The 26,157-nt window shown below is 38.6% G+C and overlaps 3 protein-coding genes across 14 annotated transcripts in view; all 3 read right to left on the bottom strand.

The window, feature by feature from the left end:
- Nucleotides 1-223: 223 nt before the first annotated feature.
- phpt1 (phosphohistidine phosphatase 1) lies at nt 224-1,954 on the bottom strand. The gene is made up of 3 exons (XM_074690534.1): nt 1,576-1,954; nt 1,094-1,221; nt 224-857 (listed from the first exon to the last, which is right to left on the bottom strand). The coding sequence occupies exons 1-3, from the start codon at nt 1,739-1,741 to the stop codon at nt 765-767; spliced, it is 387 nt and encodes a 128-aa protein (XP_074546635.1). The 5' UTR covers nt 1,742-1,954; the 3' UTR covers nt 224-764.
- A 1,356-nt stretch (nt 1,955-3,310) lies between these two features.
- LOC141805450 (ectonucleoside triphosphate diphosphohydrolase 2-like) lies at nt 3,311-16,715 on the bottom strand. Its single transcript, XM_074690526.1, has 9 exons — nt 16,209-16,715; nt 12,576-12,693; nt 9,454-9,604; nt 7,028-7,187; nt 6,506-6,733; nt 5,542-5,811; nt 5,260-5,379; nt 4,330-4,464; nt 3,311-4,230 (listed from the first exon to the last, which is right to left on the bottom strand). The coding sequence occupies exons 1-9, from the start codon at nt 16,323-16,325 to the stop codon at nt 4,015-4,017; spliced, it is 1,515 nt and encodes a 504-aa protein (XP_074546627.1). The 5' UTR covers nt 16,326-16,715; the 3' UTR covers nt 3,311-4,014.
- Nucleotides 16,716-22,277: 5,562 nt separating this feature from the next.
- The window catches only part of grin1a (glutamate receptor, ionotropic, N-methyl D-aspartate 1a), a 45,687-nt gene continuing 41,807 nt past the window's right edge, over nt 22,278-26,157 (bottom strand). For all 12 annotated transcript variants that reach the window (XM_074690358.1, XM_074690365.1, XM_074690360.1 and 9 more), the window contains one exon: nt 22,278-24,298. In XM_074690358.1, the coding sequence (XP_074546459.1) occupies nt 24,230-24,298 (69 nt within the window). In that variant the 3' untranslated portion in view covers nt 22,278-24,229. The remainder of the gene's footprint in view (nt 24,299-26,157) is intronic.

The following is a 26,157-nucleotide window of genomic DNA, read 5'->3' as shown; positions in this document are numbered from 1 at the left end:
TGTTTGTGTATTTTTACTCACGTTTCTTGGTCAATTTTGTCCCTTTTTTCAGATCTCAGAGAGTTCTTGATCCCTGTGTGTCAGGTTTAGTTTTACTTCCTTCATTTGTGTGTTTCTTTTCACTTGGAACACACTCATTAGTCTCACCTGTGTCCAAACCTGTTGCTTCTTACTGTATATATTCACTGTGTGGGCATTAATTGCTCAATTACATTTTGACTTAATTTTAAATTAAAGATACCTGCTTTATTTCACATCAAATCTAGTAACACCTCCAACATTATCAGTAAACAATGAATTTTAGACTTGTCAGCACAAACTTCTTCTTTCATCAGACAATAAGGTGAGTGACAATAAAGGCGTCATTAGCAAAGAGTAAAATTAGCAGAGTGCTCTTTCATTTTGCTACGGTGAAACTTTAGTAAAACAATATGCAAACATTTACACAGCAGTATCCAGGAATAAAACAATAAAATACACATCAGGAAATTTAATTAAAGGCTCAATAAAAAAAAGGTCAGATTTGTGGTTTCACGTGTGTCTAAGCAAGTCAATGATTGACTGTGTCAAACACATTCACCAAAAAGGCTCTACTTATCAATGTTAGCCAGTCTGAGTCTTCCAATAAATGAGCCAAAATAAGAAATTAAGAAGTTTTGTATCAAAGCGTCTGTGGTTTTAATGAACCTGATTTGTGAAATCATGAGGAGGTTACGGATAAGTGCCATGTTAGTCCAGGAAAAAGGGTGTCCAACATAGTCAGTTCAGTATCCTTCATTGTCCCAGGTCACCTCATACTCCGGATAGCGAGCCTCCAGTTTCTCTTTTGTAACTGCATGATTTGCTCTCCCGAATCCCTGTAATAAAACGTACCATGTCATCACTCCATCAGATCTGGAAACACAACTACATTTAAGCTGCACTGATAAACATGATATGATAGTGAGACATTATTTTTATATAAACGTGTCTTTAATCAGCAGTAAACTCAGCAGCATTGAGCTTTCTAACTTCTTTAAGACTTTTAAAAACGTTACTGCCACATGACTGTCGTGAATGTCTGCAGTGCTCATTCAGGATGGTGTTTTCTCACCATGGAGTATCCATAGACGTGGATCTTCTTGGCCTGGGCATCATGTTTGATCCTTCCTCCTCCAACACACTCACAATCCAGGAGACCATCCTTTTCCAGCTCCTCAGCAACCTTCTCGAAGATATCAGCTGCAAGACAACATGTAGTAATCACGGTTAAAGGAAAGAAGTATTTATTTATCAATAAACATTGAGTAGTTTTACTTCTCACAGGCTTTTGCATTTTGGAAGATTTGAAAACTCTTTGATTGGTTATACTTGCACATTTGCATTTATATGTCATATAAAAATAGCTGCACAACAATTATGAAGTCGTTGGGACATGTTGTGGATAAGTGCATGGCTTCTTACATGTGTTTCCAAACCTTATAAACTAAAAGCAGAAATTATTTGATCTCTTAACTGTTTATAGTCTTTCATATGTCTCTGCAGTTGAACATCATAGTTAGTCATCAGGTCTGAGATGTCCAGATGGACACTCACCGTGGAACTCAGCCCAGCGGTATCCTCGGACTATATCCACCTCTGAGTCGTCTCCCTCCTCTTTGCTGTGAACTCTGATCAGGACGTATTTAAACACACCTGACGGGTCGATGTCAGCCTGTTGTATGTTAGCCATCAGGGCTGCAGCTCTTGTCTGTGTGCACATGTCTGAACTTTTCCACAGCCACACTAACAAACACACACACAGCAATAGTGCTCGTAACTTCTCCACAGACTCCGTCTCTGTCAAAACAGACTGAAGTCTATTAAACCAGTCGGTGGTTATTTTTGATCAGATATGATGAAGAAGCTGCAATTCAAAGAGACCGTTTCGCTCAGGTTCCACCATGCAGGTTCAACAACTCACTTCCGCTTTCAAAATAAAAGACAGGATACAAAAGAAATCCCAATCCTCAAAGGTTTTATGCAGTCTATGGTTTTGGAAGGACGGAATTATATCATTACACTTAAGTTGTCTCTAAGAGAGATTTGCCGACTTAATCTATTTCTTCTAAATTGGCCATCGTATTCTGTCTTTTTTTACTTGTACATTGAGATTCTAAAAACTTTAACAATCTAATTTAATTGAATTTTAATTTAAGAAAATTACTTGTAACATCAAGTTGAATCCTGATTATATGTTTTATTTCAGTTGTGTCGTTACAGGGTACACTCAACAAAATATGCTTTAGCTCAGGACCATTACTCCCTTTCATTTTAACATTTGGCCTAAATCCCTGTTATTAATTAATTAATTAATTGATTAAATAATTAATTAAGTTTTATCATATCCTATTTTTTTTATCTGCATTTTATTTTGATTTAACCCTTTTTTTTTTTTTTTTTTTTTACATTTTTTCTCTGTTAAGTACTCTGAATTGCCTTGCTGAAATGTGCTACATAAATAAACTTGCTTCACCTTGCCTAACCTAATAAAAAAGTTGACCAAATAACGAGGAAAATAAATAAATAAATGGATATGTCTCTTTGGCTCCTGTTATTGATCAGTGCGCATTAAAATTTAAGGAAAACACATACCTGTCCTACTTCACTGAACCAAGTTTAAAAAGGAAGTATTTTATTCTGAAGGCATTTTGGTTTTACCGGATATTATAGGCACTGATACAACTTCCGCAAAGCAAAGCATCATGGTTTGTGTAGTGCAAATCCAGAATAAAGTCTCACAACCTAAATGAGGTAACAAACATGTTTGTTTTAAATTCATATCCATCACATAGAGCGCCTGCAGGCTTTCTATGTGAGGGATACAAAATTGTAAAATTGAGAGTGATAATAGTTTGATGATAGGTTTTGTAAACTTAAATTGATTTAAATCAACCCAGATTGAAACACTTTTTTTTAAATAAAATTAGAAATTTTAAAGATGCTCCACAACAAAAATAAATAAATAAACAGAAATTAATTAATTAATTAATTAATCAATTAATTAAATAATACAAATATTTGTGAAGTGAAGAACCATTTGCAATTTGAGTCATTTTGGGTAAAACATTAAAAGTGACCCCAACATTTTTTAGTTTCACATATATCCATATTTTTAGCTCTTTTTTTTTTACTGCTTTAAGAATATCATAACTCACATTCTCAAATTTTCTGCCCCTAGCCTCAGCATTAAAATAGATTTGCTGCAAGAAAATGCAATTTCTCTAGTCGTGGTTTCTGTAAACCATAATTTAAAACTTTTTCCAAAGAGAAATCATTTCAAGAAGTGGTTTATTAGAAAACACACAGGCACAATATACAGAAAAACAACAACATGGCTTGTTACAATGAAAACAAATTATTATTATAAAAAATGGATCACTTCAAGTTCATTTTCAGTTATTTGAAGAAAGAGACATAAATATTGCAGAAAGAGTTCACTAAAACAAAATGTGCATTGTGTAGAAAACAGGAAACACTATTGTGGAAAAACATTAAGACATTCAGACCTCACATGTAGTGTCAAACCAGTCGAGGAGTTTTATATTCTTACACCTGCAACTTTTTCTAATCAGGGTGGCTCTGTACACCACAGATTTAAAATATGAGAGAAACAAAGGGATCGGGTTTTAAATTTGTTTTCATTCCCATCTGAAAAACGGTAGTTTTTTCACATGGTCCGAATATGAACAAAGTACTTACAGAAGAAGTTACAAATGAAGTCGCTGTGATAAAACAACTATGATAAACTGGGATGAACAAACAGTGAGGTGTTAGGATAGTTGTCTGGCTTCATTAATCTCTATCTTGGGTTGAAACTGTCTAAACCATGAAACCATTAATAAGTAAAAATCCATTAAAAAGAAGATTTTTTTGTCCTGTCCTTCAGTAGTTAAATCACTGATTCAGTGTGTTGCAAAGTGCAAAGTCTGAAGAAGTACAAAAGCACATAACTGTGTGTCAGTCTTCTGGTTGCACTGGATCGTGTTGAAATGTTTATATTGGGCTTTCGCTGCCTCCTTTCTTCTTCCCATCACGTGCTTGGAATATGATGAAGGCTACGACTGCAGCGAGAAGGAGGACGAAAAGACAGATGAGTGCGCCCCACGCTGCCGGGGTCAGAGCCTTCCTCAGCCCCACTGACTCTGCAGGCAGCAGGTTGCTCAAACTGAGCATGTAGCCCAGAGCCCAACCCACCGATGTATCCCCTGCCTGAGGATCGATGATAAATGATAAATGCAAGTCCTGATTCAATAATAAATTAATATGCATTGGGGGTACACTGTAGTGATGTAAAGATAAAGCCCTCACCTTCTTCTGGAAGGAGATTCTTGGGAATGATGTCTCGTCAAAGCCGTATCCTCTCAGCATGAGGACATTAACAAACACAGAGGAAGCACAGTAGTCCTGCAAACGAGACTTCTGCTCCGGAGCAAGAAGCAGCATCTAAAACACATGCAAACAGTAAGAGTTCAGGACCCTTCTCCCTGACATGTAAGATACAGGATCATACCACTTATATATTCATAACTGGTTTTAGGCGCTTACTTTTGTCATTTCATGTGAATGAGAGTATACAATCAGTATACAGATGCTGATGTGTTAAGGGCTTGTGGCTTGATAATGAGCTCAGCCTGCATTATGTCAATATTGTTCACCATTTTAGTTCTTTGATGTAAACTAAAGTAAGTCACTCTCTCAGGAAAAACTCTGGCACTATACATTTGATATTTGGGGAATGTGTCAGTCTGAACCAAGGTTACTAGACTGTAGATGTAGAGCTGGAAAAATCCTTCAAGTAAGATAGATGAATACAAAATCTGAACAGACAGAAACTCTTGATATTTGCACAAAAATAAATAAATAAATAAAATGTATTATTAGTTTTATTATTATTATTATTATTATTATATTATTATTATTATTATTATTATTATTATTATTATTACTATAATATCAATGGTAATAATAATGAATGTACCAGCTCTTTATGAGACTCATTTGTAAGTTGTATATTAATTTTAGTTTACAACAATGTTTTGTTTTATTTTTAATTGTCACTAATTCCTATCCATACACAATGCTTCACCCATTGAGATTACAAGATAAAAGCTCTTCAATAAACTTTATTAGCCAGAGCTAATACTCATCAGCATATACAACATGTATGTATACAAATGGTATACCAAGACACAAAGAGATATTACATATCAATAAGACATGAGTCAAAGATCATTTTACCTGATCGTATGTCATGCTGCACACTCTTCTGGCTGCCTCCTCCAGCTGTGGAGGAGTGTTCACAGTGAGGCCAGTGATGCTCTGCAGAAAGGAGTGAGTGTAGAAGAATGCAGAGAATGCCTGGGGACACAAAAAGAACAATAATTTTCCAAACTTTGTTTTTTTATTTCAGATTTTTTTTTAATCTTCAGCATCTTGCAGAAACTAAAAGTACTGTTCCATTTAACCCAAGTTGCATCAGCTGACCAGAAAACTGAACTTTATGATCTGACACTCTCTTACCATGAAGCCTCCTGTGAGATTTGGCTGGAAGACTTTATCAAACGAGCACCGGGAGAAGGGGCAGGTGCCGAAGGAGAAGATTTCAGACACGTTGCCCAGACAGTGTTCATAATGACCGCTGCCTTGTACTGTCACTGAGGCTTTAGAATCGTAGGAGCTGGGTTTGAACTCTGCTGTACAAGGAGAGTTCAATATGCTGTCCAACTTCACTGTTCGACTGTGGTCTGCAGGATAGCAGGGGTGAGTGACTGAGCCAGAGTAACCCTGAGACTGAGAGAAACAGAGAAACAGAGACAGAGTTATATGACTTCATTCCTCAACATTGAAATCCCTATTACCTAGTTTCATAATAAATGTGTTCAATCCTTCTTTTTCCACTATCACCCATTTTATTACACATAACTCAAATTATAAACATCGAAGGTAAGTAAGAGCTAAAGTTAAATGTTTAAGTATCCTTGGTGTGCAGCACGTTGCTTTAACAGTCATGTTTGTCCACAGTGAACATAAGCTCATGTGAGATGAATTGTTGAACTGGTTTTACTGAAACATGCATTGTTGTTTGAGGTATTTCCTCACAGTGAGGATATTAAACAGGTCTAATATGATTTTCTTCAGCAAGCTATCACTCAAAGTGCCAGGAGCATGAAAGATGAAGAGACACAGTAACCAGGGCAAAGCAGCACAAAAAGTAGGACAAGTGATGCAACAACTGAGGTAGAATATGTTGCATTTTTCAGGAAAACTGTTGTGAAAGCAACAGAGACAAAACAACATTAATATAAAAGAATTTATCTCATTAAAGTTGCTTTCTCTGTCAAAATATAAATAAATCATTTTACTAAAAGTTAGTCTCAAAGAGGGGGGGGCTGTGTTGTGTTTAGGTCGTCTTTTATTTGGGTCAATACAGTGTGTGTGATGTAGTTTGTTCATTTATTTCAGTGAATGTCGCCTGTGACCGTACCTTTAAAATGTGGGCCAGCAGTCTCTTGAGGACCTGGTCCCGTCCATAGCACAGGAAACTGTGTGTGTACAGAGAGTACTCCTGGCCATAGAGCTGCAGCTTCATCATGTCCTGTTTGTCCTCCACCTCCTCCTGAGTCGCAAACGTTATCTGGGTCGACGCCCCGCCAAAATCAAGAGCTCCCACTGTGGGCCTGCCGGGACTCAACCAGCGCCCCACAAAACCATACTGCAGAGATGGAAGAGGGGAGGAGGAAAACAATGCGATGTTAAAAATCACTATCTGTCCAACATGACCATGAATTTACTCAGGACAATAAACATGTTAAATGACATAAGCTGAATACAAGAGCTCACCTCTGACAACAGAAGGAATGGTTATTTAGAACTACAATTATGGCAGGGACCACTAGGTGTCATCAGTCGCTCTCTAAATAAGCTTTCAAGGGTCATCCTGGCCCCAGTAACTCTTAAAGAAATACAAAACAGAAAAGACAGATATTTGAAATGAAGGCTATCATACCTTTATGAAGTTTTCTAAGAGATAGTTGACAGTGACCCAGCCGTATGCCCCCTCCTCTTGACCACTCAGTATGGCGGCTCCACGATAGTTGAAAGGATATGACTGGATTTTGTGACCCACATCTTGAAGAATCTGATCGGACTGCTCTGGGCTGGACATACTGGTCAGAAAAAAGGGACAACAGTCATGTTAACAGAAAAAAATCAAACCGTCCGGTCTTAGAAAAACTGTGGAAGAAGAAACTTATCCATTAACCTGAGACTCTGTTTCAAATCTGTGCAAAGCACACAGGGTCTGTTTTTCTGTTTTTATGGGATTATTTGTGTTTTAATATGCTGGTTGGGCCAAAATTTTGCTTCTTGTACAATCTATTACCTTATTTTTGTCTGTTTAAATGCCAAGTTGTAAAATAAAATTACTACTTGGGAGTTACAACCCCCATGTTAATCTACCACTGGTGAAGAAAAGCAGTTTAATGTGTATGGCCTATGTTTATGTTTGATTCAACCTCAGCCCTTTGCTGGGCATCCACACTCTTCCTCTCTTCAGCTGTCCTATCCATTTCAGGCATAAAAAAAACAACTTTTAAGGCTTAATCAACAGTTCATCAACATATTTGTTAGAGCCAGAGATTTCAGAAAGCATCCATAAAGGAAAAACAAAGAACTGGAGAAAGACAGTGTCATCAACAGATAACTGAGTTTATATTTGTGATTTTACAATGGTATCAAACTACAAAGGGAGGTTTTGTCTGGCTGTTGTCTTCAATTCAAATTGCAGAGCACATTCGCCCTGAGTGAAAGATTTCCATATTCACCCCCGACGGTGCGATTTGGCAGCTGTCTGCAGCAGATTTGCATGAAGTCAAATCTTGAAGTCATGATGCTGACAGTCTGTCACAACAATATATGTTTCTGAAGAATCACAAAGAGTCACACAATATTACTCAATAAACAACCATCTACATAATAGGTCCATGGGCAGAAACTGACAGTTAATAAATCTAAATAAAATAAATCTGCCAAGACAGCAGCCATCAAACGTCAGTGCTTCATCATGTCAGAGGAATGATAAATGCACCCTTAACACAGGTGTAAACCCTCTGCAGCAAGCAACTCAACTATCAGTCCAGTCCTGCGTTCTGATATTTCACTTTTTCCACCTTTTCAGCTATTATACTTTTTCATTATCTATGCAACTTGTACCACTATGTTTTATATCACAGAGATGCCTCTAAACCATTTTCTTCTCAATTTACATAACAGCAATGTGACAGTTTCCCCTTGTGTTTAGTCACCTAACTTGATGGTCTGGGGCAGCAGCGTTTTTAACAACGGTCAATATACAATAAAATGTAACACTCTTGCGGCCTTATCCACAGAGATTGGCCCACCTTTCTTGCAGCACATCATGTGTGTTTGTATTTTATGTTTATATAGGTGTCGGTGTGTTTCATCGTAGTTGCACTGAGTATCAGATGACTAAGCAATGTGAATATATGTGGGGATGTGTCTCCTAAACGGCTTATGTGGTGATGTGTTTCATCAAATTTTTATTGGAGCAGCGGACTTATCTGCTTTTATCTTTTTCACTGCAGACTATATTCTGTGTGCTTGAGTTCGCTCATTTAAATAACTGATGAGGACTGACAGGGCACATATCTGAACAGACACAAGCCGCAGGCAGCTCTACATGCAAAACATTAAAATATGAAATTCGAGATAAGAAATTCAAGGTCATTTAAGCTGAAAGCATTTTTTTTCTGACAATGGAATAGACTGAAAGTAGAGCAAATGTACGAGTATGGCTGAAAACAAAAACAAGTTTGTCAAGAACAGGATTAGTAATTATGATAATTATTTTTTTATCCTGCCACAACCGAAGCTGAAGTCACACTAGAGGTGCTTTTGTTAATAGTTTTCATGGAAAAGTTTTACTTAATTTAAAATAAGTAAAAGGAAAACTGTTGAACAACACTGTTTAAAAATATGCAAGACAAGATCACCAAAAGATGTTTTCATATCAGTATCTTATACACTTGTTTATACACTTGATGTAATTTAATTTCAAAGCTAAATCTAAATTGTTGAATAAATGTGAAAGAGGATGAAAAAAGGTGCGCCAATTATAAAACAGCTTTTCTGTTATAATTTGGTGGGTTTTGATTGTCTTTCTACAAGAAAAGGTCAATAAATATCAAACCCAGTGCATAAAAATAGCACATTTCTAACAGGAAAGGGGAATTAGAATCAAAAGATTCTACACTAAACTAACCCCCAACTGTTTTCCATACCTAAGCACAATCCACAGTATAGGTCATAAAGTTTATGATGTGGTATGTCCTAAGATTTCTCAGAATAATCTGGTGAAAACAGACCAATACTCCCAAACAAACACAAAATGACAAAGCACACATTCTGACTTACTGCAGCAGCCTCATGCCAGCTGTGGCCCCCAGGTACACAGGTGTGACCTTGTGTCTTTCTTTTGGGATGTCCTTCACAGCCTGGTCCAGACAAACCTCCAAGCTCTGGCCTGCTGCTCCCTGTTGGCCTGCATAGCTGGAGATTCCTCCGCCTGATTCAGTTAAAAAAAGGGTAAAAAGGAGAAACCAAAAAGGTTAAACTACAGCACCAACATGTAGATTCTTGTTTTATTGTCAGTTTGAGAAACACATGTGTTATTATGCAAAGTAAGCACACCCTTAAGGCCGGAGTTGCTCCAGTAACCTGAAAAGATAATTATATGATCATCTGCACACAGCTGTGGGAAAACTCAAGCAAATAGATCTGTTTTTGCTGACTTGAGGTTAAATGTTTCTTTAAGTGATTTTATAGTCTGATTTTGATTATTTGATTGAATCCAACCAAGACTTAAAGTTCACTTCTGAAACTGTGATTTGTATGATTTAAGACAGCATAAACACCATGTTCATGTGTAACTCACAAGTGTTTGTTCATCTAAGTGAAAACTCTGTGACACTGTGACAGGAGAGGAGCGGCAGCGTCAACTCTGACTCACACCGGATTCATGACCTCCTTGGACAAAGATTTGTTTAACTGGCTGTGACATTCGATGTTTTCTCAGGACACGGCAATTCATGTCAAACTCAGTGATTGTATAACAAGAAAAATAACTTTACTTAAAACAGTGAACTCTTAAGATCTTAAAGTTTGCCATGTTTTCCCGGAGTTTGTCATGTCAGGGTTAAAAATGCTGTGCTTTGTCACAAAAGCCTCAAACTGACTTCACTTGATCACCCTGAATGAAAGCGTTAATCAGTCATGATTATGACTTCAGTGGTGGACCTTGGCTTGGACATTAACAAGCTGTGACAAATTCCACATGACACAAAGGTTGCATCACGCTATCAAAACAGCTGGTATCCAGTGGGTGGCATCCCGCAGTTTTACAACATCCATAAAAACTATTCAAAGTTCAACCACAGTGCATTTCACACACCCTTCAACTTTTACAAACAGAGTATATTTCATAGAGAGCTGTCTCTTTAAAACATCACTTTTAATCCAGAAAACATGCGGTGGTGTGAATCTGCACCGAGCAATCTGTCTGTGTTTTCTGTTTACTTTTATTGTAATGTAATCCTCTTACGGGATCCAATCAGATGGTGGTGTGATTTTTGTGACACTGGGACTGGTTGTCTCTCTCTTCTTCTACAGTCTGTCTCACACAGGCACAAATGCAACAGAACAGTAGTATGTGCCATCTTGAAAATGAGGAGAGTTAGCGGTGTTGTGGCTGTGATTGAGGGTGGGGCAGAGACACTCACCAGGCAGGAAGAAGGCGCAACATTGGTAGCACTATCAAAGTACATTAGTAGATTATAATGTTTGCTTTTTGATTTTGTCAAACATTAAAAGAGGAATAAAGTAACACTAACACCTTAACAGGCAGCAGCCTGCCTATTTTGCCTTTGATTTGAATACGGAGCCTTGAAGATTCTGCGGGGTGTTTCAAATCTCAACACTACAGTCTCAACCATAGACTGTATATGGAGTGGACAGCGTGGCTCCACCATTTACCATTGGTTTGAAGCCAAAATACCCCCATCACAGGCGCTGCCATTGAAGCAGTTGTGCAGCAAGAGTCTGCGCAGTAAAGACTGTGAGGGATTCTGGGAGGGATTCTGAGTGGAGCCAGGTGAAAAAAATAACAATTATTTTTTTTCTTTTGAGAGTCTTATCACTTTTTGACTCTACCTCCCGACATATTTTACAGTCCCCCCAAAAAATACACAAGAATGGCAGCTGTCAATCATCATTAAATGTGATGTAAAACCTTGTTTTTAACCTCTCATGACCAATGAAAACGAAACTCTTCAGGAAAAAGAGGACTTAAATAAAAGGCAGCCAAATGTTATCTTCAAATCACCACAGCAATCAGATGTGAGAAACATATCTACGAGGTAAATTCATTTGTCAAAGTTTGACCACAGCCCATCTGGAACGACTGGAGAGGCAGAATTTTTGACCTACATTGCAGCCAGTCACCAGGGGGAGCAGTTTCGTGGCGACATCACTTAAAACTGAGCAAGATGATGTCCATTTTTTTTTACAGTTTATGGTCCCAACATTGTAGTCCTTTTGATTGAAATCTAAATTGACCAACTGGGTCAATCTATGGTCTCCCCAGAGCACTTAATATCCCAGAGTGTGACATAGTGAAAAGAGACACCAGGGTACTCTTATTTAAGTTGCGATTTCATACTTTCATGTTAAGTTTCTCTATAAATTTGAGATTCTGAGGTTAAAATTTCAAAGTGTCACCCTTACATAGAGGCCAAGCTTTTGTATGTACTCCAGAGAGTTTAGGAGCAGCATCTGATTTAATTTGGATATGCCTTTTATGTTCGTTTTTGGAATCCTGGGGGTGGTTAAGGGGTTAATAGTACTGTTTAACAGCACATGGTTTTGAAAATGATTTTTAAACATTTTAGTTTCACTTTATTTTTTCTTGCTTCCCTGACAGCTGAAAATCTGCAGCGAGGGGCCAAGTGAAGAATGTAAGAAGTCATAACAAGAAAATGTACAGGTGTGCGCGTATCTCAAGGTCTTATGCTCATTCATTAAAATTATGGTGTGTCAAAGAGGATTCTGGTCACTCTGTATGAGGATGATCATTCAGCAGCAGTGGTGAATGTTGTTCAAATACAAGTATGGATTCCCAACCCTGACCCCACATATCCAAACAGGGCCGTGCAAGTGTTGAATGTATCAAGACTGAAAACATGAAATTCTCTGCTTCTGTATTTTGTAATGGAATATTTTGCCCTTTGGAAATGTAGCTGGCTGGAATTTAAGTTCAAAATGATGTTTTTGTTTTACTCCACTAATGGGTTCATGAAAGCACCAAACTCTCACGACCATCAGACTCTGCAGTCCAATCTTGATTACTCTAGAGTGTCCGTTTGATTAGTTTAGGATTCAATGTTTTCTGCAGAGTCATGTCTCAGGCTACTAAGAAGGGTGGTTTGCCCTGGAGTGTTTGAAATGTAAAACAGGGATTACAGTAGAGAGCTTAAACTCACCTTTAACATGACATTCAGTGTGCTGGGTAACCACACCTGTGCCATTCTGTTTGTCTGCTGGCCACTTGTAGATATACAAAGATGTGTGTGAAGATCCAGCATCCAGGACAATCCCATACTGCAGAAACAGACACAGAAAGCAAAATCAGGGCAGAGGTTGAAGATAAATGGTTATTGAAACAGGTGTGGAACAGTCCATTACTCTTCTTACCCATAAATTCACCTGAGAAAGTGTTCAGTTCATTAACTGTTGTAGGAAATAACTCAAGTAATGTAAAATCACCCTCTTTGGTTTATTGGTCATGAAACAGATCCAAAGTAACCTGGCAGAGAAGAGGATTCATTTTTTGACGCCAATAATTTCAGAATGACTGCTTAGTTGGGTTTTTAGAGTGGATACTGTTAATACATGATGCAATTGTATCTCTTTTGAAAATAATAGCAATTTCTTTTTTTTTTTTTGACTGAAACGGTTAACAAAATTGGTCCATTTGTAAGCCACATGTCTGCTCATGCCATCATCTTAAACTGGAAGCCCCAGGCCGACTCTAATGACGTCTTTAATGACAACCAAGAGATCAAATTACCCCCCACTTAAAGGCTTATCCACATTGACAGAGTGCCAAGTTTCACTTTTACAGCACTCCATGTTCTGGTGTACATTGATAAGTTTGTATCTCCAAATGTTACCACTTGTTTTCAGATCATAAAGAAAACACTGTGATCAACTCATGCAGGGTTCTTTAAGCTAAAGGGAGCAGTGGTTGGCCAAAAAAAAAGTTTCCTGTTGGAGCATATCTCCTTCTCTCAGTGACTTCCCTTTTAAGAAACCCGTTAGTTTAACTTTCATGACTCTATGAGTCTATTTTTTGAAATCTCTTCTTATAATCTCCTTAAATTAATGTTCCAAAAAGTTTTTGGTTTTTTGTTTGGAAGTTTTGACCGGTGTATGATTAGTGGAAGAATTTCATCTTTTATGACTGGCATTGTTAAAACTCTTAACAGAGTGTCATCAGACCAAGTTAACCCTCAGTTAAAGATTATTCTCTGTTTTAAACGTCTTAATCCAAACATGACATTTATAACACATACATGTTCTACCTAAAACCCAGTCTTTATTTTAACCCTGCATAATTTTTATGTTAGCAGCACTGTTAACAGATTTCATTTTGAGTTCATTCTCTCATTGGACAAAAATATTGAGGGGTTTTAAGGGATAAGGACTGCATTTCCCATGAGCATCATCCTCATCACTGTCTTAAAGACGTGTTTCTTGTCAAAGCCTGCACTTGCTGTGGAAGCAGAAAAATACATCACAGATCTTATTTTGATGCTACTTTTCATATGTCAAGACATGAAATTATGTAACGTGTTGGATTGTGGCAGAGAAAAATTATTGACTGATGTAAGAGCATCAAAATATCAACATTAGTGGTTTTTTATAGACTAACCGGTCTAAAATTACCCCTCATAACTCTAGGGACACCTCTGGCAAAATCTGACCCCAAGCATGGCAAAGTGAAACAGGGCAGTGAAACTCTCTATGAAGATATTTTTTTAATATAGGTCATAAGGAGACATCCGTTAGGAATGTATACTATTCCGAATACGAGTTAAAAAGTCTCCACAGTGTATTCAAGTATTCAAAGTGATTAACATTGAGAACCTGAGGAAGTCTGAGCACGTATTCCCAGATTTGTTGAATGTTTTAGCCAAATTGTCTTCTCTGAGTAGAAAGAAACGCCTCTGTGACTCTCTGGGACATTGTAGAAACTGAATCAAAGAAACTCTTCTGCTCAAATGAAAGGAAACACTAAGAATGTGTAGTAACCCAGCCATGCAAGAGGGAATGCGACAGACGATCCAAGGGAAAGGGACTGCTCACACACACACACACACACACACACACACACACACACACACACACACACACACACACACACACACACACACACACACACACAGACGTACATAAATTATCCTGTTGAAATAGATACACATGCTCATCTTTCTACAGCCCAGACATATCTGAGCATACAGCCTCTAAAGCCTGAGGAACAGGTGAACAGCAGCAGTGAACGTGGCTCTGTGCCTTGTTGTTTCTCATAACACTTCCTCATTAGTGCTGTGCAGTCAGATGAAAGGACTCACTCTAAGACTTGCCAAAATCTCAGAGGAGCAATGATGACCTGTTTTATCTTTTCAGCTAAAAAACTATGGGAAGTGTTGTAGCTGTCCAATGCAAAGTGTAAAAAAGCCTTTTTGTGAGCTTTTATGTGACTGCTAGACCATATTGTTTGGGGGTGAAAGGCAGGCTGCAGGCATGACAAAGGCACCATGGGATATTTGGCCTGTGACACAAAAGGAGTGAGGGGAGCGAACAGGAGCTGGAGTTAAAGTGTGCAGTAAAACACAACTGCACCACATTCCTTGAAGGTTTAACAGTGGAGTACACCTTTAAATGTCTTGTTCCTTAGTTTTTACCCTTATAACCGAGCTGTCTCTGATATCTCCAGGTCTGTGATAGTTTTTCCTTACCTGAAATGAGACAGCTATACAGGTTATCATTACATGTCTCTCAGGTGAGCTCTTTCAGCTATGAACTCATCTTCACTTTCATGTTTTGATGATGTAAACTACTGCTGGAAGTACGTTCTTAGAAAGAGGGTGATGAGTATAATAAATCAGTAGTGTCACAGTTGAAGGTTTTTCCAGGTAATTTATTTGGTTTGACCAAAAGTTGGACAGTATGGGATTTATGATCTGAAATTTTTACTTAACAGAAATTTAAATGCGTTCAATATCAAACACTGCTTTGATTCTACAAGGTTGTACCTTAGCAACATTAGCAACAGAAAAATGTGCTTCAACTTCCTTTTCTCTTTGATTTAATATCAGTTATTATTTCTGGCCTGGTTTCAACCATAGAGTTTTGTAATCAGAAAACATGTGGTATCATCTAAGTTTCCTGACCAAACATTCAGTATCCAGGTAAAATATTTCATGCTGTCCTCAATACATTAAAAAACTGAGTGTTGCTTGGATCTCTATAAATTTTGATTTCATCCAAGACAGTCAAGGTAAGATGTTTGTACCAAGTTACAGCTGTTATACTTAAAAAAATAATAATAATAATATAAATTATTTTTTCATACAAAGTTCACATGATTTTTTTGTTTTGTTCAGTTTTGTTTGAATAACATTTGGCTCTGTAAATATTCAGGTTCAAAAAGTTGACAAACTGTTTTTTCATTTTGTCACTCTAGGGCTTCCATACCTTCAAGTGTCAGGCAGGTTTTATGACTTTTAGACACACATCCTTACCTGATTTTTTATTCATAGTCCATTGACACATTGACTTAATTTGGTCTCCCCTGAACATCCATACATTTATGCATTGGGCAGGCTCATTTTTCCCATTTCTATATCTGCTAATATTAAACTAATTCTAAAACTGAACAACTGATAACTGTGAGGATTGTAGTCGATAAAATGTGAAGTTGTAGAGAACGTCTCTAGTCCTCTGGTGCCAGCGTTACACCTTTTCACCCCCGGTCTGCGCCCTGACGTGTGGAGCTTTGGTTACTCCGAGCAGAAAACTTCAACTCTGATCCAAAAATACCCAGACCTTACCATGAACCCGGGAGCCTCCTGGATGTCTTGAGTAGGGATCGTGAGAAGCAGGAGAGCTACAAGTCCAAACAGCAGCAGCACGATGGGGACAGCAGGGTGAGCGGCGCGCTGAGCCATGAAGTGAAAGTGATCAGCTCTCCTCTTCTCTGCGCCTGCTGGAAACTTGAGCGTCGACTTAATCGCGGCCAAGAGGGAGAAGTGGCTGATGGCTTCCCGCTGGTCGGGCGTTAACACTGCCCGCCTGTGGTTCACGCTTCACCTGCTGTCTCTGCCTACTGTTTTACATTTCACTTGAGTTAGCAAAGCCAAGTGTGACCTGAATTTATGTCCCGATTTCCGCGCACAGCCAAGTCGTCATCCGTGTGCCTGAAACCCACTCCTCGGTCAATGACTCACTGAAAACAACTCCAAGGCTACAGGAGCCATGGAGGAAAAATGTTTTTATCACGGGAGGGACTGTTGGGTGGTATGCTGCTCACAGTTAACTTGGAGCAACATTGATGTTCATTTCCATGTTGAAAAGTCAGAGAATCACATGTTTCATAATTATTCATGCAGTGGACAAACAGGGGCTGGCCCAAGCTGGCACAGGGCCACATTGTAGGGTGTTTGGACCGAGGCGCTGCAGAACCGGTTGATGTTTTCTTCCAGTATTTGCATGTGAATAGGGCAGCTTAAAAACCCGACTTGCAAATAGTGCCTCATTTGAATTTCTAGTTTACGCATAGAAATAAAGTTTTAACTTGAGGCCCATGATGCATTTGTACCTTTTAAAATTCACTTTTTGCAGAAACTGCTCTGTGTCTAAATTTAGGGGGATATTTAATGAGTAAATGCCACCAGTGATTAAAATTTCTCCAGCCCCCTAATACTTTAAGTCTTTCCATTGTTTGCCTTCCAAATGCTGTTCACTGATGCAGTAAATGAGCTATTCCCTAAAAAAGTAGACCTCACTTTGTTTTTCACTTTATGTACAAAGCCATCTCACATGATATGTTTGTTTCCAAACAGCAGAAGGAGAAATATTCTTTCTTTAAATGTAAAATCTTTAAACATGACCCTTTCTCCCAAATTTCCCTGATCCGGGTTGTGACACGGGCTTTCCAATAAAATATACAGTCTTCAAGTCTGTGCCAAAGCAATAACAGAAGTAAAAGAACATGTAAGATTTGACAGGGCATCTGTGACACCAGCCATCAGCTTGCATTGGATCTGCTCAAAACCCACAGCTGCTTCTTTGTGCTCGGAGCAATCTTTTCTCTCAGACTTTCTGCATACAAAGTATGGGCTGTTTTAAAACCCCGAGCAGTTTTCTGGAGTTCACATTGGAGGGCATGGATATGGTGTTTTCTACACCCACCAGCCACTTTAGGTGTTCAACTTCTTCACGTAAAAATCTGATCAGCTTTGCGCATTGCATTGTCTTACCGGCTTGAGTGGGCCAAGGAAGCAAAAAGCAACTATTTGACAACAGACAACAGCTCATGTTGTCCGCTAACCACAGCTTCATCCAGATGCATTTTGTCTTTTTTTACTTTTCTTGCTGCAAATAATGTCTACAACCATCGCAGCACTAGCCTCCATTTTTTGTGCTTTTTTTGTGCCTGCTCGCCGGGCTCAAAGTGCAACTGAAAGGCTCCAGGTCAGCTGACTGCGCGCTCCACTGGCCCACTCAAGCCACTTAAATAATGCCTTTAAAGATAAGACACAATCACATCATTTTCATACAGTAGTAAACTGTTGTTTTGTAAGTGATCAGTGTGAGATCACGCCGTTATTGATTGATTCAAAGACAGTTTCACGTCTGTCCCTATGCAAAATGGATTTTGGCAGATGAGCTAAGCAGGAAAAGACAACACGAGCGATTTTAAGGTTGTAATGAATGTCTCTTGTATTTATCCAGTTTCACGGTGCCGATAAATAAAGGAAATTGCACCTGTAGAATTTGTCTGCTTTGTTCGAGTGGCCGGGGGCCAGCTACAGTGGGTGCCACTCCTGTCAAGATTTTTCCTCCTGTCAAAATTCTTGCTTGTGTTGTAAGTCACTTTGGACAAAAGTGTCTGATAAATAAAACTGAACTGTAGAGGTGAGAACTGAGGCTTCAATTAACAAGGGCTCACCAAAGCTGGAAAACTGGGTACTGAAAAATGTTATCTGGTACAATGAGTCTAGATTTCTGCAGCCATATTCAGATTTTAGACTCAGGATTTGGAGTAAAAAACATGAAATCATGGATCCATCATGCCTTGTATCAACTTCAGGCTGCTGCTGCTGGTATAATGGCGTGGGGAGTTTGTCATGGCACACTTTGGGCCCCTTAGCACCAACTGAACATGTATCAAAGTCCCTATCTGAGTATTGTTGTTGACCATGTCAATCCCTTTTTGAGCACAGTGTACCCTTCTTCTGATGGCTAATTCAAGCAGGATAACGCTCCATGTCATAAAGCTGGAATCACCTCAGACTGGTTTCTTAACAGGACAATGAGTTTCCTGTACTCAAATGGCCTGTACAGTCCCCAGATCTCAATCCAGTAGAGCACCTTTGGGATGTGGTGGAACAGGAGATTCTTATCATAAATGTTCAGCCCACAAATCTGCTGTCGCTGTTCGTAACCGTGTATCATGTCAATATGGAGAAAATATCTGAGAAGTGTTTCTAGCTTCTAGTTAAGGCAGCTCTGGGTGCATTCGAGAGCAGTTACACTGAGTGCAAACACAATGGGCTGCGTCATCTGAAACTCTGCAATGACAGAGTAACATTTAAATGATCCTAATGAACAGAAATTTACATATTAGCACATATTTAAGTCCCAGATTTCACATTTCTAAACCAGGTTCTTTATGTCTCTAAAGTTGACTCTTGGACAATGGTCCAGCCACTGAGTCAGGCAAAACTATTTTTATGCTATTCTGGTACAATGAAACGACTATACTTTCACAACACATGGAATATGGAAGAGAGTAACAGACATTTGCACTGATTTACATTATGTTGCTAGTACATGGTCAATAGGCTAAATATATGAAGTGGCATACTGCTGAGGTGAGTAGAATTGGTTTAATGTTGGGTGATGTGCTGCAAAACTACTGAGATGTCATGGCCTTCTGTGGCTTACTCTTTACCACTTTTGATCAAAATACAGCTAAAGGGAAATTCCCCTCAAATTGTTTGTTGTCTACAGAGACTGTATCGCAGTGAGACAATAGCTGATGGGTACTTAACCAAGACTCTCATTTAGGAGCAGTTGTAGGAAAGATATTAAGCAGTCATCCCAGCATGTTCACAATAACATCAAAAAAGAGTAGTTGAGTCGAATCATGTTGCCGGTTCATTGAGGTAGCATGCTTATATCTGTGAATTTGATGCTTAAAATGCTTTTGGCCTTTATTACCTCCACCAAGGATGTTTTGAGGAGAGTTTGTCTGTTTGTTTGTAAACAACATAACTCAAAAATTAAACAGATCTTGATGAAATTTTCAGGAAATGTTCAAAATGGGATAAGGAAGAATTGATTAAATCTTGGAGCTGAACTGGATCACCGTCTGGATCTTTTAAAGGATTCCTTATCAATGTGAGATAGGGCCGTTTTCACCATATTTGTATATAACTCCACGGTAAATGGTCAGAAAACAATACAAGACAAGGTCACCATAATTTCTGACAAACGTATAAGATCCTGACAATATTCTGGATGCTAAGATCTGGAATATGAAATATGTACTGGGTCATCATAATTTTCAGCACTGTCATACACAGTCTGCCAAAAGGGAGTATAACATTAAAGTAGGACTAAAGCATTGCGTGACAATCACCATATGCTTGGCGGATGTCTGAGTGCTTTTCTAGTTAGAGAGATTATTTTATTCATGTGGAATCTTATGTTTTCATAATCATTGTATGAATTAGCGTCAGTCTCATAAATAAAATTATTTTTATCCTTAATAAGTTGGTAATCAATAATCAGTAGTATTAAGCATGGTAAACAAGACTTGGCACTTCTTAGGGACAGTCATACTAAAAATGTTGGTGAAGTTGTGCTGAACTCAGGAATATGTTTCAAAACTGTGGGACTCCAAACAGTTAATGATTAATGAGTTGCAAATGGAAGAAATTTCTCTTTATGAATTTAACAGCAGCTATAAATCATCCTTTTGTCTTCCCAGCATAAGACCGATTGACACTCAGGGTCACATTCATCTTTCTGACAGAATGTGACAGAGGGTCTGCTGTGATCAGAGCAGAAAGTCAATGGACAAGAACAAATGTCTCACCTGACAAAATACTGCCGCCCACCACAGCGTCTACAAGGTATGCCATTAATTTACACTGACAGCCATTAATCAAAGAATGACGGCACTCATAATTTAATTAAAGACTATGGTGAGTGTGGCCATTACTTTGGCTGCCTTGTTCAACGGGGGGATCCGGGTTTGCATTTGAGACATATCAGCCAACAAAAATCTTTGAATGTACAACATGCTACAAATTTTACAGAACAGGAGCACAATTTTTTTTTTTTTATCACAAGTTTTATGTGTTTTATGTACTAACTTCTTAGCACAGTGTGTTCAGAATTACCAATACAAAGCAGGTTGACGTGAGGTCAGTGCTACATAAAGCCACTTGGTAGCTCCTGAGACCATAGTAGTGATATAAATCTGATGATGCTCTGTAAGAAATGTGACCCTATGTTCTCTTAATCCAGCATTAATGTCTGATTATAATGTAACAAGCAACCGATATGTTACTGTTGCCTATTAAATGACGTGTGCTTAAAGAAAATTATGGACATGGATGCATATTAGTATCTTAAAGATGCTATGAGGAGGATCTGTTTTAGTTGGACTGCCTCGCCACCTTCTGGCCTGGAGTGTCACGCACACTGTCATAAATTACTTTTAGCGAGTGTGTGTTTGTTTTGGAATTAAATGGAGATCCGATCAAAACAAATTTCTTTGTTCAAAACAACTTTTTACTGGATACAACATGTCGAGGTAAGGTATTTATCAGTACAGTTATATAGCCGTGTTGTGCAAAACATGACATCAAGTAAATGTTGTAGTAGCTGGTTATATGTAGCGCTATCAGCAGCCTGGTGCTCTGACTAATCTGCATGCTAATGTGACAACAAGTAAACACTGTCAGTTTAAAGGAAGTTTGGAAGCTGTGTATATTGAGCGCTATCGGCAGCCCAGTGCACTAAGACATGTCCGTAATGTGTAACATTAATGAATCCTGGTTATGTCCAGCTACCACGTAGAGCTAACATAACCTCACTCCTCATTTTATTGATAGACTCTCAAGTTTGAACAGACCACTGCAGAATAACTGCTGACTGTGGGTTGGAATGAACATTATCACTAACAGCTTAGCCCGCGTTTTAGTCTTTAGCTTGTGTTAGCTCTCCTGTTTAGCTTTCATCTGCTCTTCTGTCCTTTTTCTATCTGACAGTTAGGCCCCTGTGTCTACCATCACAACAAAACTAATCATAGAAATCAGGCATTTATCCAGAATGGGAGACTTTAGCAAGATCACTTAAAAACTCCTCACAGCCCCTTTACTCTGCACCTTGTCTATCAACTCAACAGTGTTGCAGAGTTTTTTCTTTGGCACTGCTGCATCCTGCTGGGCAATTCACATAACACCAAGGACTCTGATTCAGCTGCTGAAGATTTTTCTAAGAATGTTTTTTGGAGCAGTTCAGGGTCAACAGAACCACAAATATGACTGTGTTTGATTTGGGTCTTATTTCTTATTCTGCATTTTGCATCGTTCTTCTTGTTGGTTGTTTAAACTCATAGTCATACCACTCTGTTTATGCTGCAAAGCCTTATTTAATCCTCTGAGGCTTTTACATGCTCCTTCACACCCTGATTGATTCTGAGCTTTTCTATCATATGCATCTTCTTTCTTCTCACATAACAAAGCAGATTACATTTTATGATCTTGTTCATTTATATGTCCTTTGAAAAAACAAACAAACACACACTTTTTGGACTGTATAAAGAATTACAGCTATAGTTAATAATAGTTGCAGGCTTAAAGTTATAAAAACCACATGATAGGTTAGATTTGGCAATGTAATTATATTTATTTACAGTTTTATAAACAAGATGATTCAATGCAATATCTCCTTGGAAAAAGGTCAGAAAAACAAGTGACTCTTCAATAAAGGGGTTTGTGTATCTGCATGTGTGTGTGTGTGTGTGTGTGCTTATGCATGCCTGTGTATCACAACTGTTTTGGATGTGTGTGTAACTATAATTTAAGACATTCTCAGTTGCAGTTCAAGCACAGTACAATCTCCTCAAAGCAATCCACTCATAATCAGACTGTATTTACAATATTCATTCAATGTAAGTATTCCACACAGCTCAGCTGACTGTACGTGGCAACAACAGGCATCCAAAACAAACCGAAGCACTGAGAGTAACAAGTAAGCATGCATACGGCAGAATGAGAATATGATCAGAAGCAAACTTTCAGTTAAAGTTTAGAAACTAAATGCTGTTGTGTTTTTGTAGCAAGTGTTAAAATATCTCCGGTAGAGACTGTAGATTCTATTTTTCTTAGAAAAAAAAAAAGAAAGAGGCTGGTGAAATTTAAATAACGTAAAGAGAAGAAGTCAAAACATCAGACTGATATCGATTCTATTCTAGTTTCTGTTGATTAGATCTGTTTTAAAGATTTGGAGACCCCTCAGCATAAAGTGCTCTGTGCCAACACTTGACAGGACGTGAGTGATAGTCTTTTCGTCAAACAGCAGTGGTTTCTCAGATCCAGAAAATGGGAAACGGCCTGTTTTTGCATCTAACCACGACCTGCATACAAGCTTGCAAGCAAAGCAATGCTCTCAATTTCACTCGGCTTCCTTCGTGTAAAAGTTCCCCGGTGCTGCATGCACGAAGAGGAAGTTTTGCATGAAAGACCAAGTGCTGGTTGGGTGAAAAACCTGGCCCTTTGATGCAACCCCTTGGAGACTGGAAATGAGAAAGACTGCTGCAGCAGGAGAGAGGAAGAGAGAGGGTGTCCCCAAGCGCAACATGGCTTATGGCAGGATGTCTCTAACAAGTTTGGAGGTAAAAACTGAAACCTTACTGAACTATTTCATCAGAATGTGAATTAATCAGTGATTTGTCTGTTTATAAATAGCTGTTAAGCTAGAGAGTTTTTTTCAAAGGCCATTAAAAACAGTGTTTTGCTGATTAGGACAAAAGAAAAGGGGAAAATATACAATTTAAACATTTACAGTATATAAGCTTCATAATATTTTCATCATTCAGATACATAAAGCTCCATTTCATATACTGACACACACATGCTTGCATCATCTTCATTGGTAAACAATGTTAGTCATATCCTTAACATTAGTGCCATTTTTAGTGCTTCCAAATGAAAGAAAAATGATCTACAAATTTTAAAAGTTGAGATAAAAATATTAGGAGCTCCTATTAAAAATAAAAGATGTCCAATGAAGCTTACAGTACGTCTTGTATTGCAGTAAATGTTGTTAAAAAATGTCGCTTATAGCTAAGCTCTAATTGGAAGTGATATGTTGAGTACTCTCACCTAAACTGATTTAGCCTTTAACTTAACTAAACTATAACCTATAGCTTGCTAAAGTTATACAGCTGGTCAGGAAATTTTTAAGGACTTTACACCAAACATTAAGTAACAGAAACAATGATAAATAAGTAAGCTAATAAGATACAGAAGGAAAAGATTGTATATGTGAGTTAGATGGGTTCTTCAGTGCATGCTCAGGGAACCTACAAATACAAACAACTATGGCCAGGTAATCCTGGCTTTAAAAAAGGTGCAAGTTCAGTGTTTTCAGCCACTTCTCCAGCAAGCAGCTTCCTCAGAAAGCTCCGTTGGCAGGCGGTGAAATGAAAGCTTCAGGCTTCGACAGTGAAGGAAACAGGGAGATGGGTTCACTCGTCCTCTTCCCCCTCTGATCCCTCCTCGTCTCGTTTCCTCTCTCCTCAGGGAGCGGACCTCGGTGTCGCTCTCACTCTCTACACCACGGTGCTGACAGACGGGTCAGACAAGTTGAGTTGGCCCGTGATGTCAGTGGGTGGGTACTGCTGCAGAGGCGAAGAAAAATGGGGGGGAAAGAGGGAGGGAGACACATAAAAGGGAGTCATTTCTAGACTAGGGCAGAAGATTGAGGCTCGTTTGTCTTGCAAATTTTTGTTTTTCTTTTGAAAACACCTTTGCTTCTTTTCTTGCAGAAATGTAGAAGCAGAAGGTTGTTTTTTTTTTTACCCATCTCAAGCAGACCTTTGTCCAGTTGTTTTTGTTGAATTGCTTCAGTTCACATTTTTGTCAAACTGTTTGGTTTTGCCTGAGGTGGGCTTGAGGGGAGTAGACGTAAGGTCTGAATCTAGACAACAGCATTTTTGATTCAGGAATAATTTGTTTTTCAGCCTTGAAACATGGATAATAATATCCTTCCAGTTCATTTGTAGTCCAATGCATGCAGACCGCTGGGTTTTCTGATTTCAACAGCTGAGAGGGAAAAGGACTTTGAGGCTGATTCAAAGTGCTGTTGTGTTGGACTCTTGCATCCAGCCCCGGCTTCACTGTGCCTCTTTGAAAGCACAGTGTGTTGAATTGTAGGCGTATACAGTGCTGAGAGGGTAAACTAGATCTGGATTCCATGCATGTGTGTAGTTTCTATGGTAACTGGGGTATAGATTTTTGAGTCTCTTGAATTTCTCTGAGCTCTCTGACAGCATTTTGCTACAATTTCACAAATCTGTGGCTTCTTTTCTGTCAGTTGCAAAATTATAGAAACCTGATGAAACAGTAATTTGTTAGACATTGTTGTTATTGATCACATCACAAAGCTTTCATTTTTGTCATGTTAAGACAGTGAGACTGGGTCAATAAATCTGTATTTCCAACATGCCAATCTTAATCCTCACTCACAGCACTATACTTGACAAACCTGTAATATTACATCCAATGTGCAACAAAATACATTGAATGCAGCTGATATTAACATGAATTGCAGGATCAAAACGTGGCAGAGTCTTGCCTCTGCGTACCCATCTCACATGTACTTTTTCTGTTTTTCAGTTCAGTATGATTCAACAGGAATTGACGCTCCTCTCGTTTCAAGCTGATAGAGCCGATACATTCAAGCATGTGAGCTGCAGGAGTTTTTATGATGCAACTAACATGCAAATAGATGAAGACACAGCCACTCTGAGAGGTGAAGTGTTCAATTTTCCGAATAAAGAGGAACCAGAGTGGATGTTCTTCATGCCCTTGACCCTAACGTTGCATCATCATATGGCTTACAGCCCTCATTTGGTTTGTCCCCATGTCTTGTACCTTGAGGAGCTGCTAACAGCACACCCTACTGGGGTCAAGTAGACCAGCAAAAGAGACACTTCACTGACATCACGGTTACAGTTAATGGTTACAGAGCTACTTATACCATACAGCTAAGGTGATTCTTATTACTATAAGCCTACCGCCTCTACTTTGACTACAGCTATGACAGTTACAGTCATGTGCATGCTTGCAGAGGGAAAGAGGAGCAGTGTGGCATGTGGGTGAGGGACACTGACACTTAAGTCCATTGATATCCATTAATATAAAATAATAACATTGATATAAAATCAAAATAATGGTCAAAGACTGAGGATGGTGCATCTTTCAACCGGAGCATCTGACTCCTGTTTTAATTTTCCGCTTGGTTTCCGACCAGTATTGAGGCCTCTGCCATATTAACATTGGCGATCCCCCTCTTCTTCTCTTCGATCCAGAGCAAATCTGGAAACTCTCCAGAGGGAGGTAAAAATAGATTTTGCTTATTGCAGAAACATCAATAAAAAAAGATCCACAGATAAAACAAGAGAGAAAGAGAGAAATTCAAAAAATATTTTTTACTCTGACCCATTAGCTTCCACAGGCTACATCTTCCCTGAGAAAC

Source organism: Halichoeres trimaculatus, unplaced genomic scaffold (genome assembly GCF_033239565.1).
Source record: "Halichoeres trimaculatus isolate MK-OKI-2021-1 unplaced genomic scaffold, fHalTri1.1 fHalTri1_scaffold_16, whole genome shotgun sequence".
Lineage (NCBI taxonomy): Eukaryota > Metazoa > Chordata > Actinopteri > Labriformes > Labridae > Halichoeres > Halichoeres trimaculatus.
This window is presented reverse-complemented; position numbering and strand designations above follow the sequence as displayed.

Bases quoted from the DNA above. Each gene is read 5' to 3' on its own strand.
- phpt1 (XM_074690534.1), bottom strand. From the start codon at position 1,741: ATGTGCACACAGACAAGAGCTGCAGCCCTGATGGCTAACATACAACAG. The intron at 1,222-1,575 runs GTGAGTGTCCAT...GTTGTCTTGCAG, and splicing joins CCGCTGGGCTGAGTTCCACG to CTGATATCTTCGAGAAGGTT. The intron at 858-1,093 runs GTGAGAAAACAC...GTTTTATTACAG, and splicing joins ACGTCTATGGATACTCCATG to GGATTCGGGAGAGCAAATCA.
- LOC141805450 (XM_074690526.1), bottom strand. From the start codon at position 16,325: ATGGCTCAGCGCGCCGCTCACCCTGCTGTCCCCATCGTGCTGCTGCTG. The intron at 7,188-9,453 runs GTAAGTCAGAAT...TTTTCTGACCAG, and splicing joins GCTGGCATGAGGCTGCTGCA to TATGTCCAGCCCAGAGCAGT. The intron at 4,231-4,329 runs GTGAGGGCTTTA...ATCGATCCTCAG, and splicing joins GAATCTCCTTCCAGAAGAAG to GCAGGGGATACATCGGTGGG.